Genomic DNA, 12,919 nt, shown 5'->3' with positions numbered 1-12,919 from the left:
TAAACACAGCACTATTCAAAGGCGTAGAGAGTATCACAAGACATCATTCACCACTAACAACAGAGTATATTTCATTTCAGCATATTTATAAGAGCTACAGTGAAAGAGATAGAGGGAGAGAAAAAAACAGAGGTGGGGGAGACTAGAGGAAAAGAGAGAGCCAGGTGCTTCTACACTGCCTGAATCAAAGAACCCTGATTTTAAAAAAAATATGAGTGAACCAAGGCTGTGCGATGGATCGATATACTGGAGACGAACGACAGCTCATCCTGATGAGGACTGTGGAAGCAAAACTACCAATCAAGACACATCTCTTACCATTTGGCAAACACGATCTTGTATATCCAAACAGAGGACTGGCAGTAGGACAAGCGTATTTATATCTGGAAAGAAGAAATTATTGCAGCACTTACTTTGTGCTTTGAGTACAATATAGCAGAGCTGCTGTATGTGCAGTGCAGTAACCGCTATGATCAAACATACCACAGTGTAGTCTAATGCTTTCCTGCAGCTTTGAGCCTCAGCCTCTCAAATATGTTTAGGGATGCTTTAGGATATAAGGTGTAAAATGCATGCAGTAAATTCACTTGCCTTCAGAAAGAGAAGAGATAAAGAAGGACTGAGGGTGCAGAAGAAGTGTATATATATGGAGACATACTGTTCAGACTGCCTAATAACAATGTGCGTCTACCATAACCAAGGTCTTTTAAGTGTAATATACTTTATTCTTATGAACTTTTCATGTTAAGATGAGTAAATGTCACTGATTGCAGTGTGATAGAAACACCGGTTAAAAAACTATATGACTCTGTCTTACAACTTTCTGGACCACATAAAAGGTGATCGAAAACAGGACAAGGTTCACTGACAAAATCTGATGGATGCCATTACATAAATCTGAACAAATAAACAAACACGCTGCTAAAACTGTTGTTCTCTGCCTTGATTCACAATTTTCATACTGATAGCACACTACAGAGCACAGCAAACAGAGATGCTACCATGCTCACTAATGGTCTTAACCCTATGAAAGTTTTTGATTTTGTATGTCAGGATTTAAAATGTTCTGTGTATTACAAGAGATCACCCTCTCTTGACAGTGATATTTGATGGAAAAATATATATAAAAACATAAATAAAGTTGAAACAACCTACTAATAACCCACCATTATCATCTAGTCACTGTTTCTACTATAATCACTTTTCCTCTGCTCACTTTGTAGATCAATAATTCTGTTCTATGTGACATGAGAAAATAAAAAAAGATGTTCATAGATTCTGAGATGAACACATAAAACCATCATTGTGTTATGACTAATTAAAGGGAATTGAAGGGCAAAGGCTAAACTATGTGAGCTCCTAAACAGAACCAAAGTAAATACAATTGAATAACTCTGTGCTCAACATTTGTTGTATAACAACTAATATGGAGTGCACAATTATTCAACTGTGTACATATAATCATATATATCAGCATGTTGATATTTACACAGCACAGACAAATACATTCTCCCAAGTTAAATATTACTACAATTTTTTTTTTCCATAAATGTCTTTTCCATTACAAGATTTCTCTTAAATGTTCGTCAACGAATGTTTTGGTATTTGTATTCAAGTTTTTCTCGTATAACCAAACAGACAATCCTCTGTTGTCTTCTACAGTTAAATACATCACGAGAATAAACATCATGTTACAGCAAAGACCCATTTCCCCCTCCCCCTTCCCTTCCCTTCCCTAGATCCTGCTCCCCGGTGGTGTCCCCCTCCCCAGGCCCCACCAGTTTCTGCCCTCCCTGCCTCCCTCCCTCCGCCTGTCAACTCACAGATACACAAACAGACAAACAGAGGAGCGTGGAAACGCAGGTGGTAGTTGAGAGCCACACTCCAAAATCACAAGGTCACCCTGGGGAGAGGAAAAGGGTAGAGAAGCAAGAGACAGAGGTAAGGAAAATATAAATCAAACAGCAAATCTGGGATCATATTAATGAACTATTAAAAATACAAACAAAACTATGTTGCAATAAGTGGGAGACATAAAAAGCTGATGTGCGGATGGAACCTACTCTGTGATGATAGACAGCAAGTGTTAAGTAACCATATATTTTACATGTTATATAATATGTGTTAATTTATAATGTTAATTTTAAAGTTATTAGAGCAAGGACACATGCTGGAATTTAAAGACACAGGAAAATGGGTTTAAAATGTATCTCACGACCATCATTTTAAATATGAATAACTTAATAAGAAACAATAAAAGTTAAAGTTCTGAAAAAATTCTTAGCTGTATTTAGCTAAGATGAACACCTGTCACCACACTTTGATTTAAAATGCAAAAATTTGTGCTAAATCATTTATGCTAAAAAATATCATATCACGTCAATAATCATATTCGCTAAAATGCTAAAATCTGATTGGTGCATAAAAATATGAGACAACACCTTTTTCTCACTGAGCAGCAACCACCTCAAAGCAGTGAGAGCAGAAGACAGAAAAACACAAATCCAAAAATCTATGAAGAGAAATAACCAAAACTGTTCTAACTTTGGCAGGCTGTTTTGTGGTCATGTAGGATCCCATCACTCCTAGTAAAAAGCTAATTGAGAAAATAGATTTTCAGGGCCATTAAACTGTAACTGAAATAAAATAAGAAGCCCAAAAATAAGACAAGATTCAGACAAATTGTAGGTATTCAGTGCAGAGAGCAGACTAAAACCAGTGAACCCTATCCAACGATGCTAAAGGCTCTGGTTGGACATTTCTAAATCTTTGAGGACTGAGTGCAGTTTTAGCCAGTCAGGCACAGTATTCTACAGCACTACACCAAAAAAGTCTTTCACTCAGTGTTTTCAGTTGCTTGGGAATAGTGGAACCCAAGGACAAATAGAGCAGGTAAATGAATATAACTTTACCAGATAAGCGCTACTGTAAAAGGCAGCTGTACCATAGACTGCTTTGCAAGTCAGATGTTTTGTACACTGTGTATCTAACAGATCTCAGCATCATGCAGGTTTCACCTCTGCTACTAAATATAAACTTTAATAAACTTTTCTGACAATGAACAACTCAAGTCTTCTAACCTAAATGAACAGATAGCTCTTAGCTCTGTTTTGGTCTCCACCAACTCCTGATGGACATATCTGGCTCTTTTAGTGGCTAAATGCTCCGATATATTCACCAGCAAGCTGATAACTGAAGTTTTAACTTGAAGTTTTGAGCAGCGAAGTGTAAGGAAGTTATACTGCATTCCAATTTGAATATCAGTCAAGAGGAACACTGAAAGGTTTGTATGTCATTTGCATAGCAGTAAAACCTCAATTCATACTTGCTGATCATGTGCCCAAGAGGAAGCACGTAAGAGGCAACTAGTGAACCAAAACATTGACACTGAGTTAGGCTGATATTCAGCAGATCTTGTTATAAACCTAGTAAAGACTGTCATTCCACAATTAACCCTTCATTTGTGCTTAAATTAAAGATAAGATCATTATCTCTAAGCCATACTATAATGTGCTGTGAAGTCCACGCACTCACCATCCTGCAGCTGTGGTTTGGCTGGACAGGTTCACATTTGATTAGAGTAGGAGGTGGGCTGCTGCTCATAGCCCTGGCTGTAACCTCCGTCCTCGCTGTAGCCTCCCTGCTGGCCGTAGTCAGGCTGGTAGCCTCCCTGGGAGCCGGCGTAGGGGTCCTGCTGACCGTAGCCTCCCTGGTTGAATGAATCGGGGGCGGGCTGCTTTTCCTGCGACGGGACGTATGTTCCAGAGAAGGCGGCCAGCCAGCCGGTCTCCTTGAACACAAACCACAGATTTCCTATCCACAGGATAAGGTTGATGAAGCCAAAAGCCTGTGGAGCGGAAAGGAGATAAATGTTTACTCTAACATTAATTTACTGTTATTGTCCTAAAATCGACTCTTCAAACAGTTTCATTCAGTGCGGAGCAACTTGGACCTACCACAGAGGTGTTGAGGCCGGAGACCTTGGGGTCATAGACTTCACGGCAGCGATTCTCTTGTTCACCGCAGGCTGAGATGAAAGTGATGACCTTCTCTGGATCAGTGGCTGTTTTCACATCTGACAGGCCTTTAGCCCAAGCACAGGAAGACACCAGCCACATGAAGGCAAATACCGCCGTCACAACAAAGTCCTGGGGATCAGCAAGAAAAGACGATCACTTTCACTACCAACGACCGCTAAATACTAGTGACGAGTGTGGTAGGACGTGCATGCCAAGAAGGTGTAAGGGATAAAGAAACTCACAATCTGGGCCCCTTTGTTGTTTTCACGGTATTTCTCCAGTATGAAGCAGTAAACAGACAGGGCTGCCATGGAGTAAAGGAAGGAAAAGACACCGATGGTGACAAAGAACTCAGCTGAGGAGGAGTAGTCCCCAGTCAGGAACAGACGCTCGGGGTTCCCTCCCTTACAAGTGGGAGCATCAAAGTAAACCTGATGGAGCCTGAGAACAGGAAGAGACAGAGACAGAGATTAAAGATCAAACTGCAGGAGGAGCAAAGACAAGGAAAGTGTAAATGATGATACGCTTGTACAGTATATGCAAAAAATACATTAAGTGGCATTTACAATGATAACAAAGCCAGGGGCCCAAGTTATTCATTTCAATTTAAGGACTGAAAGTGTATTTATAGTTTGTAACACTGTACAAGACAGAATACACACCTGAATGGATATTCAAATTTTACTTCTATGCCCAGGTCACTCTCCGACCGGTTTTTACACTCCACGCTCATCTTGAACATGCCAGAGTAACTGCCACATGTTGAGAAGGCGAAGATTGCAAAGATCTGCGGGAGAAAGAAGAAGGAAGACACCTGTCAGACAAACTGTGAAAAACAGAGAATACACAGTGATTTTATTTTCAGAATCTCATTTTCTTCCATGACTGACTGATCACATACAACCTCTATACTCCAGTGTAGTTTGGATGATGTAACTATGTAAACAAAGAGCTCCGTTGTTAAACAGGTGGCAGCTCCATTAGCTCCACTTACACCAAAAGCTGCAGACTGTGCTTTCACCACCTGCAATGTCTCAAGCAGACGGATGCTCCACCAGTCATGGCAAGCTGCTGAGAAATGCGCACGGAGTGCAAATCAATGCAGCGTTATCACCAGGTTACACAGTAAGGGCTGTACCTGTTGCCATGGTTACCATTACATTTAGTCGGCGTTTTCTCTGTAAGTGTTTTTTGTGTTTTTATGGGGTTTTTTTTGTATCTTGCATTAGTTTTAGAGTCTGTTACTTCAGGTACAACTAGCTCAGTCTTGTTTCTCAGCTTCTACCTATAGTCACGTAAACAGCACAAACATGCATGGAGATAAATACACACACACACACACACACACACGCACACACACAGCAGATTAGACAAGTCAGACTATTTTTACCACACCCTGCCTACGCTGCAGGTCAGATCCGATTGGATGGAAAATCCAGCTATTAATCTGACTGAGGTGCTCCACCATCTGTCACCAAATACTCAACTACAAGCAATTGTACAGCCACTCACAACACACACATACACACACTCAGAACTCAGAGCCACGCCCCCACACGTGAGCTTATGCACGCACATACACAAATGAATGTCACTACCTTCTTAACTCTAGTCTTATAGTACAGTCTACCTGCTGAAGGCATCAACACACTAAACTATTTACAGTAATCTTTTAGCTAATGTGAGTCGGAGGCTCGTTGTTGGATTTACACACGGTGGCTGCCTAAAGCGAGCCTCATTGTGATGACTTTACTCATCCTTCTCTGTTCCTGCAGAGCTACTTCATCTTTTAGAGCCCTCTCCCAACACCTTGAACACGTTCCCTCCCTGTGGTTGGTAAAAGGCTAAATAACACGTTTTAAGAACTGGTGCAAATGACTGTAGATGTGATGAAAGTGGCAGCGTTACTGTGTGAGATGGCTGATATACAATACAATCTATTATAAATTTCACACAAGGAAAAAAAAGTAATTTGCCATCTGCAGGGTAATTTTAGACTTAAAATCCACCCTAAACCACACATAATGTCTATATTATATTTACAATCTTAGTGGGAATGTAGCAGAAATGTCACTCTAATTTCAAACTGAGCACTTAATTTGATGTCCATTCACTTATTGGTTCTTGATGAACCATAATGGCAGTTTCAGCTTTATGTTGTGTCAACCTTATAAGAATCTTGTTCAACCTAATGAATCAAAAACAAAACCTGTAAGCTTGTAAGAAAAGGCAGCAAAATGTGTGCTGCGTTTTGTGAAGCATTTTTCCTTTTTCAGGATGTAATGCTGCAGCTGCTGTGCAATTAATCAATACCTGCAGCATGTGCAGTGCATCACACCTGCAGTGTCGGCACAATCCTTCACACGGTGAGCACTGTGGTATATTTTATCCTAAAGGGTATAAATCTCATCTTGTTTATCACAGCTGCCTTATTGTACTGACTATTTTCATTACTGAGGCTGTTCAAAGGTTTTAGAGCCTTGAAGTGTCTATATCACTCTTTCATTATTCCTTTGAGATGGTTAGAACTTAAGATTTCATAAGAAGGATTAATATGGACACCACCAACATTTGGCGCTCCAGCTGTACGTTTGGCTCTCCTGTCTCCTTCTTCCTCCTCTTCAGACACATTTTGGAGAAAAAGAAAACTCATTCTAATGAGGGCTGGATTCACACTGCTGCTTCAACTGAATCAACCTAAAGTGCTTTAAATCACACTGATGTGATATGAGGAATTGATTGAGGGAGCGGCATATTTACATGTAGTTAAGTGTGGATATTTTCTTGAATAGTTGTATTGATAGATGAAAATGTAGCTTTTTAGAACATTATTAGCTTTTTATAACATAAAATACAGGTCCTGATGTAAATGTAAAATGAGTTAAAAATGTAGGAAACCTCAGGTGTGCTGTCATGTCCATCTGTTTAAATATAATGAGACACATATCAAAGTAAGTTAAAAGGACTAAGACCCTAGAGCCATCTTAGCAGCTCTGTGAGCCTCACCTAGACACAATGGTGCCATGAATTACAGGCTAATCTCAGAACGCTAATATGCTCGCAATGATAATGCTAACATGCACATGTTGAGCAGGTATAGGCCATTTGCCACATTCACTGTCTTAGTTAATGCTTCAGCATCCTAACATTTGCCAATTAGCACTGAACACAAAGCACAGCTGAGATTGAAGGAATATCTGTAGTACTGTGGGTGTTTAAGCATAAACCAAAGTATTAAAACTAATTAAAAAGATAACCTGATAATGGTGCTAGATGAAAAGTCGGGGATCACATTATTACAGTTCATTCTGAGGGGGACATAAGTGTCCCCTGCCATTCAATCATTTTTTTGAGACATTTTACTAAAAACTACAAACATCAGCTTCATGCTGGTGGTAGATTGAGATTGAGAGGCCCAACATTAATTATTCTAAACATTATTGTCTAGTGACGTGCAAATGTGTGCAAATCCCTCTGATAGTTCTTGAGATATTTCTGTCTGGACCAAACTAGCCACACCATTAACACGGCTAAAAAATCACTAGCGAGGGAACAAAATCTTAACACAAGGCGCCATAGTACAATTGAGAGCTGTACTTTTATGATGATAGATGAGTGAAAGGAGGAGTGATGGAGGAGGAAGAAACAAACAGCCAGACTGCGAAAAGAAATGGTGGCACACTGAGCGTTAGGTGCCATGGTAACACTAATGGCAGCATCACACAGTGAGGAGGCAGAGGCTGGTTTCTACCCCTCCTGGTATGCTGGATGGTTGTCAGCTCTTCTGTGCTGAGAAGATGCACAATCCCACACACTCAGACACAAACGATCTCTTTTTCTCACACTATCTCTATTTCTTTCTCTGTCTCTGTCCATAAAAACTGATCCACACATGAATAAACGTGAATATTATAGCCCGACCGATACTGGATATATGAGGCAGATACTGATATTTGACACAAAAATCCTACAAAAACATATTGGCCAATAATATATTTTTTTTTTACAAAAACACACTGTTAGGTTGTGATTTTTTTTTAAATTATGCCCAAGATACATACAGTTTAAAAAAATACATTTTGTCAGCCAACGTATGTATCTTCAATAACCTAATATCGCCTTCCAAAAAAAAAAACAACAACAAAAAAACAAAAAACTCAGGTTTGGACAGAAACGTCTCTCATATCTGCAGTAACTGCCAGGTTCTGATATTTCATATAATAGGCATGTATACTGTATAACATTTTATTTTAAAAAAACAAAATAGATGCCAACATATAGCCAGAAGCACAAAAGCGGAAAAATAAACACGAGCTGTGTAAGTCGTCATAGGAGGCCCTCGAGTAATAACCAAAGAAAGTGTCTGAACAGCAAAATCCCCCTGAGCTACAACAAAATCAACAGCCTTTATTACTCATTAGGGACTGCACCAAAGTGAATAAGGCTCTCATTTCATGTTCTCGCAAACAGCCTTTTTATATTTGCTGTGAGGGAGTCACAGAGTGAAATCTGAATGCAGATGAAATTCAACACAGCGGTGCCGTCCTGCAGCGGCAGAGGCAGGAGACTGTTTGCGTACTCTGTGGTTGAGCTCGACATCAGCTGTATTTGGGAACTCAATGTCTTCCAGCATCCATCAAATCTAGGCTTTGTCAGCACTATTCCCCAGAGACACACAGAGAGAGAGAGAGAGAGAGAGAGAGAGAGAGAGGAGGGGGGGGGGGTGAGGTAGGGAGGTGGGCAACAGTACATGATTCACACATACGGGGCACTGTTCAAATCTCACACATTTAGTAAAAAGTGTGCTCAGAAGATTTCACAGATAAGTGTAATTTTCATGCTCAGGTGCAGAAAACAAATCACAAGATCTCACATCTTCAGCCCACATACATGGCTGGTCTGGAGTGATCCAAATCCATTTCCATTTATTTTCATCTCTGTTTCAAATATCTGCATATGAACACTGCTGACAAACCCCTGCTTAGGATTTTATGTAAAAACATATCAGCCCATACTGGCTGCCAAAAAACAAAGAGGCTGCATTCTACTGAACAGATGCATCACTTTCACTGCTGCCTATTTCCAGTGAATCCTTGCTTCAGAAACTGGAAAAATACTTTTGAGGGGTGGCTCCTCTCTCTCCCCTCCTAAAAAAAACCATGCTGCTGGTGATGCATGCCCATATTAATCCAGAAAGAGCAGCAGCTCCAGCAGCTCCTCCTCTACTCTGACGCTGAGGCACGCAGGCCCCTCTGACAGATGATTCATGGGCCCTGGCTTCCTGAGCGGCGCTGCTGATTGGTGGTTGGCTTGCTGTGACCCAGTGAGGCAGTGATGAGGTGTTGGCACACTCACACAGCTCCAGGGAAGGACTACAGAGTCATGCAGCACACTCATGCCTCTGACCGTTCTCTGGCATATCTGCAGAACCTATTACGGAGTGGGACAGCTTTGGCACGCACGTTTTCATCTGGGTTGTGTTATGTTCTCGGGCTGAGGGGCAGGGGCGTAGCTAAGATTTGTGGGATCCACACACAAGAAGGGAACCCACTTCCTCATTATCATTCTAATCTATCGTCCCAAAATGTAAACTGAATTACAGGGCATGCATATATTTAATGATCAATTGTCAAAAATATATAAGTAATTTAAATGATTAGGGCTGAAATTAATGAGTGTTTCATTTTTAATGAATTTATTGATTATTTTCATGATTAATTATTAGTGTGTTATAATTTTCCACAGCCCAAGGTGACCTCCTCAGGTAGCTTGTTATGTTAGAGCATCACTCAAATCCTCATTTTAAAAGCCACAACACGAACATCGTTTTTGTAATTTTTGATTGAAAAAAGACGAGAGTGATAAACCGAGTAGCAAAATAGTTGCTGATTATTTTTCTGTCAAGCAATATAATTTATCACTGTGTTGATAGTAGTCTTTGGCGGCTGTAACCAGAACCACAGCCCAAACCAGTTCATAACATCACATCAGGGTTTTACATAACTCAACAACAGAAAAGAAAGGAGTCAACACATCTGAGAGGCCCTTGTTTAGCTGTGGGGCCTGCATGAGTAATTAGCACTACTATTCCCACCACTGTGATGCCCCAGCTGTAGAGGAAAAAAAATGGCAATAGAGAAGCACTGAAATTAAGCCTGCAGCCTGAGCATGCTGCTGCTGCTGATGGAGGACAAACAGTGTGGATGATAACACATTACATGAAGATATGTGTGACCATAGGACAATATCTTTAATGTGTAATCTTTTAAAAAGCTCTAAAAATGCTCTTGAATGAATCTACATCAGTGGAACTAAGGATGTAACTAACAGTTCGCGTCATTATAGATGAATCTCCTCATTATTTTTTGGATTAATCAGTTTAATTTTCATTGAACTGATGAACTGTTTGGTCTATAAAATGACAGGAAACCGTGAAAAAATTCACATTGGAAATTGTGGTAAATTTGCCCCAGATGATGTTATTATACTGTCTGCTTTGTCCAAACAACAAACCAAACCCAAAAGATCTGAAGTTTATGATTGAAAAACACAAAGAAAACCAGTCAATGTATCAGCCTTTTTATTTATAGGCCCTATTTAATGATGTTCCCCCCAAAAATATTAGAAAAATAAAAGTAAAAAAATGTTTCTCCTTAAAACACAGAAAGTTTACAATCCTTGAGCTAAATTAAAGGATTCAGTAAATGGATTTATGCTGCTCTCTTCCTAGATAAACTAACACATGGATAGATTGCTGGCTCCATCATCTGGTGGAGTGCACATCAAAAAGCAGTAATAAACTGCACTCGTACGCAGAGGTCATGTCCTCTGAGAAGGATTTGACAAACTGTCATTATATTCCTCAGTGGTCTGACACCGTGTTACTACAGCAGTGACGTAATACATCCTGCTGGTGTCTCCTGCTCGAGCCTGCTGGGGCAGTATCATCATAACCATCATCAGGATACATGAGACTCCTCAGTATTAACCTCAGTCAGTATTTGAATACAAGTAAGAGAGTAATTATTAGATCAGAGAAGGTGTTTATGTTTCAGGAGGAAAAAAAAAAAACTAAAGAAAAGAACATGAAACAAAAGCGCTGCACCCAAGTAAGAGAGGATTCATCTGTGAACCTTCTTTTCTAAGAGTGTGTAGTCCCATCTATTATTAAGCTCCATGCAGCTTTATGACCTCTGTGTGACAGAAGGTCACAAATCTATCCCTGAGAAACATGGCATTATTATTTATTGCCAGCCACTGTACAAATTCCAAGTTTTTTTTATGCTTATTAATATTTTCTTCTTTCCAATTATTATAAATGGAAAATATTCATGCATTAGTGCGATTTTTTGCAGTCACCAATAAATATGTAAAATAAGACAACTTACCCACTGAAGAATTTTTATAAATCCCAATGGTTGTTTGACTACCGTGAACTGCCCTTGGGCCACCAACTGTAAAAACACAAAACATCAGATATCAGCTCTGGAGTTTTTAACATTTTCACAGCGAGTCTGGTCGGCTCTCGCTCTGTGAACTCAGCCTCTCTCAGTGCATCAGACCAGGCATGATGATGATATGATGCTGCTGATTAAAAAAATAAACCTAATTACCTCAGCCTCAGAGCCCACAGGCCTGGTCTACTGCTGGCACCAGCAGGTGTTTGTTATATAGCAAATATTTGCCAGTGAATAAAGTGAGTCAACTGTGACAGCTGGTACCTTTGTGGCCTATGAGATGCTGAATAACTGCAGTGTAGTAATTTTGATATTGACTTCAAATGGTGTGATGTGTGTGTGTGTGACAGAGGGAGTGAGTGAGAGAGAGAGATCCTGCCAGCATTACAATTAGACAAAGCTGATTAACTGACTGTTTTCTCTGCTCTCTCTCACTACACACCCCACAGCAGCCTTTTTGTTCATTTTGTGAGAAACCTCTCTAACTGAGGCGGATGCAAAAGGTAGAAGCGTTTGTGCGCAGGTGAATGCGACACCGCAAAGACGGCGGTGCGCCCCAGTGTGCAACAACAAATGGCCGCACAGGAATAAGCAGCAGTGATGGTTTTCTCTCGGGCTGTCAGCGATACTTTCACCCCGACGCTCATTGTTTCGCCTGCGCCGTGGATGCCAAACATCCATATTAAACAGATGACGCATGAACAGAAATTCATGTTCTGAGCAGCCTGTCAGCCTGATATCCGATTATTTCCCAGGAAAGCCTTGTTGGCTTTGCCACAGACTACACAGCTCTCTGAGAGATGAGCCGTTACTGGCCACAGACGTGCAGGAGACCGTCCTTCTGTGTCGGGCCTACTGCGGCTGTCCGAAAACACCGAGGGCCTTGGAAATTAATCAGATTCCCATTTGTTATCTTAGCAACAGCAGGCTAATCGAGACGTGAGCAATCTAAATCAATTAGCCGAATCTCTGGAGATAATAGGTTACATCCTCTCCTCCCTTTCCTAAATGTCATTGCTGCAGCAATCTCTGGACATCCTACACATTTTCTGGACTGTCAGCGGGCCACTCCATCACATCGACTGCAGCATCAGTAGTGGAAAATTAACCAATTCCGTCGTGCTCAGACGTGCCTTCACACTAATACATTTTTCCTTTTTTTGTCTTGTTTTTTTGATTGTGCATTAATTTCTATTTCGACTCCAACGGATCGAAAACGCTGCATTAAGACATAAAGGTCGGCGGTTTATGACAAAAAAAAAAACCTTTACTAAAGCGCACGACTAAAGAAAACGAGAAAAATAAATAAACATCATCTAACAAACGAAACTACAATGAAATAGATGTTTTTTTCCCCCCCTCAAAGCCTTACCTGGTTTACAACATCCATCTTGACCGCTTACTCGCTGATAAGAGGATCAGAGGGGCGGAAGGAGGGAGGCG

The 12,919-nt window shown here is 40.5% G+C and overlaps 1 protein-coding gene across 1 annotated transcript; it reads right to left on the bottom strand.

Annotated features, from left to right (window-relative positions):
* Positions 1–1,846: 1,846 nt before the first annotated feature.
* sypb (synaptophysin b) lies at positions 1,847–12,866 on the bottom strand. Its single transcript, XM_041056318.1, has 7 exons — positions 12,849–12,866; positions 11,408–11,473; positions 4,682–4,806; positions 4,262–4,460; positions 3,957–4,148; positions 3,535–3,847; positions 1,847–1,903 (listed from the first exon to the last, which is right to left on the bottom strand). The coding sequence occupies exons 1-6, from the start codon at positions 12,864–12,866 to the stop codon at positions 3,566–3,568; spliced, it is 882 nt and encodes a 293-aa protein (XP_040912252.1). The 3' UTR covers positions 1,847–1,903; positions 3,535–3,565.
* Between the last annotated feature and the right edge of the window lie 53 nt (positions 12,867–12,919).

This window comes from Toxotes jaculatrix, chromosome 2 (assembly GCF_017976425.1).
Source record: "Toxotes jaculatrix isolate fToxJac2 chromosome 2, fToxJac2.pri, whole genome shotgun sequence".
NCBI lineage: Eukaryota > Metazoa > Chordata > Actinopteri > Toxotidae > Toxotes > Toxotes jaculatrix.
Note: the sequence above shows the minus strand (reverse complement) of the source record. Positions and strands in the feature narration are given on the sequence as shown.

What these genes read in the sequence shown, in the direction of transcription:
- sypb (XM_041056318.1), bottom strand. An exon ending in TTATAAAAATTCTTCAGTGG is followed by an intron (nt 4,807 to 11,407) that starts GTAAGTTGTCTT and finishes TTTCTCCCGCAG; the next exon opens with ATCTTTGCAATCTTCGCCTT. An exon ending in CCGGCCTCAACACCTCTGTG is followed by an intron (nt 3,848 to 3,956) that starts GTAGGTCCAAGT and finishes TCCGCTCCACAG; the next exon opens with GCTTTTGGCTTCATCAACCT.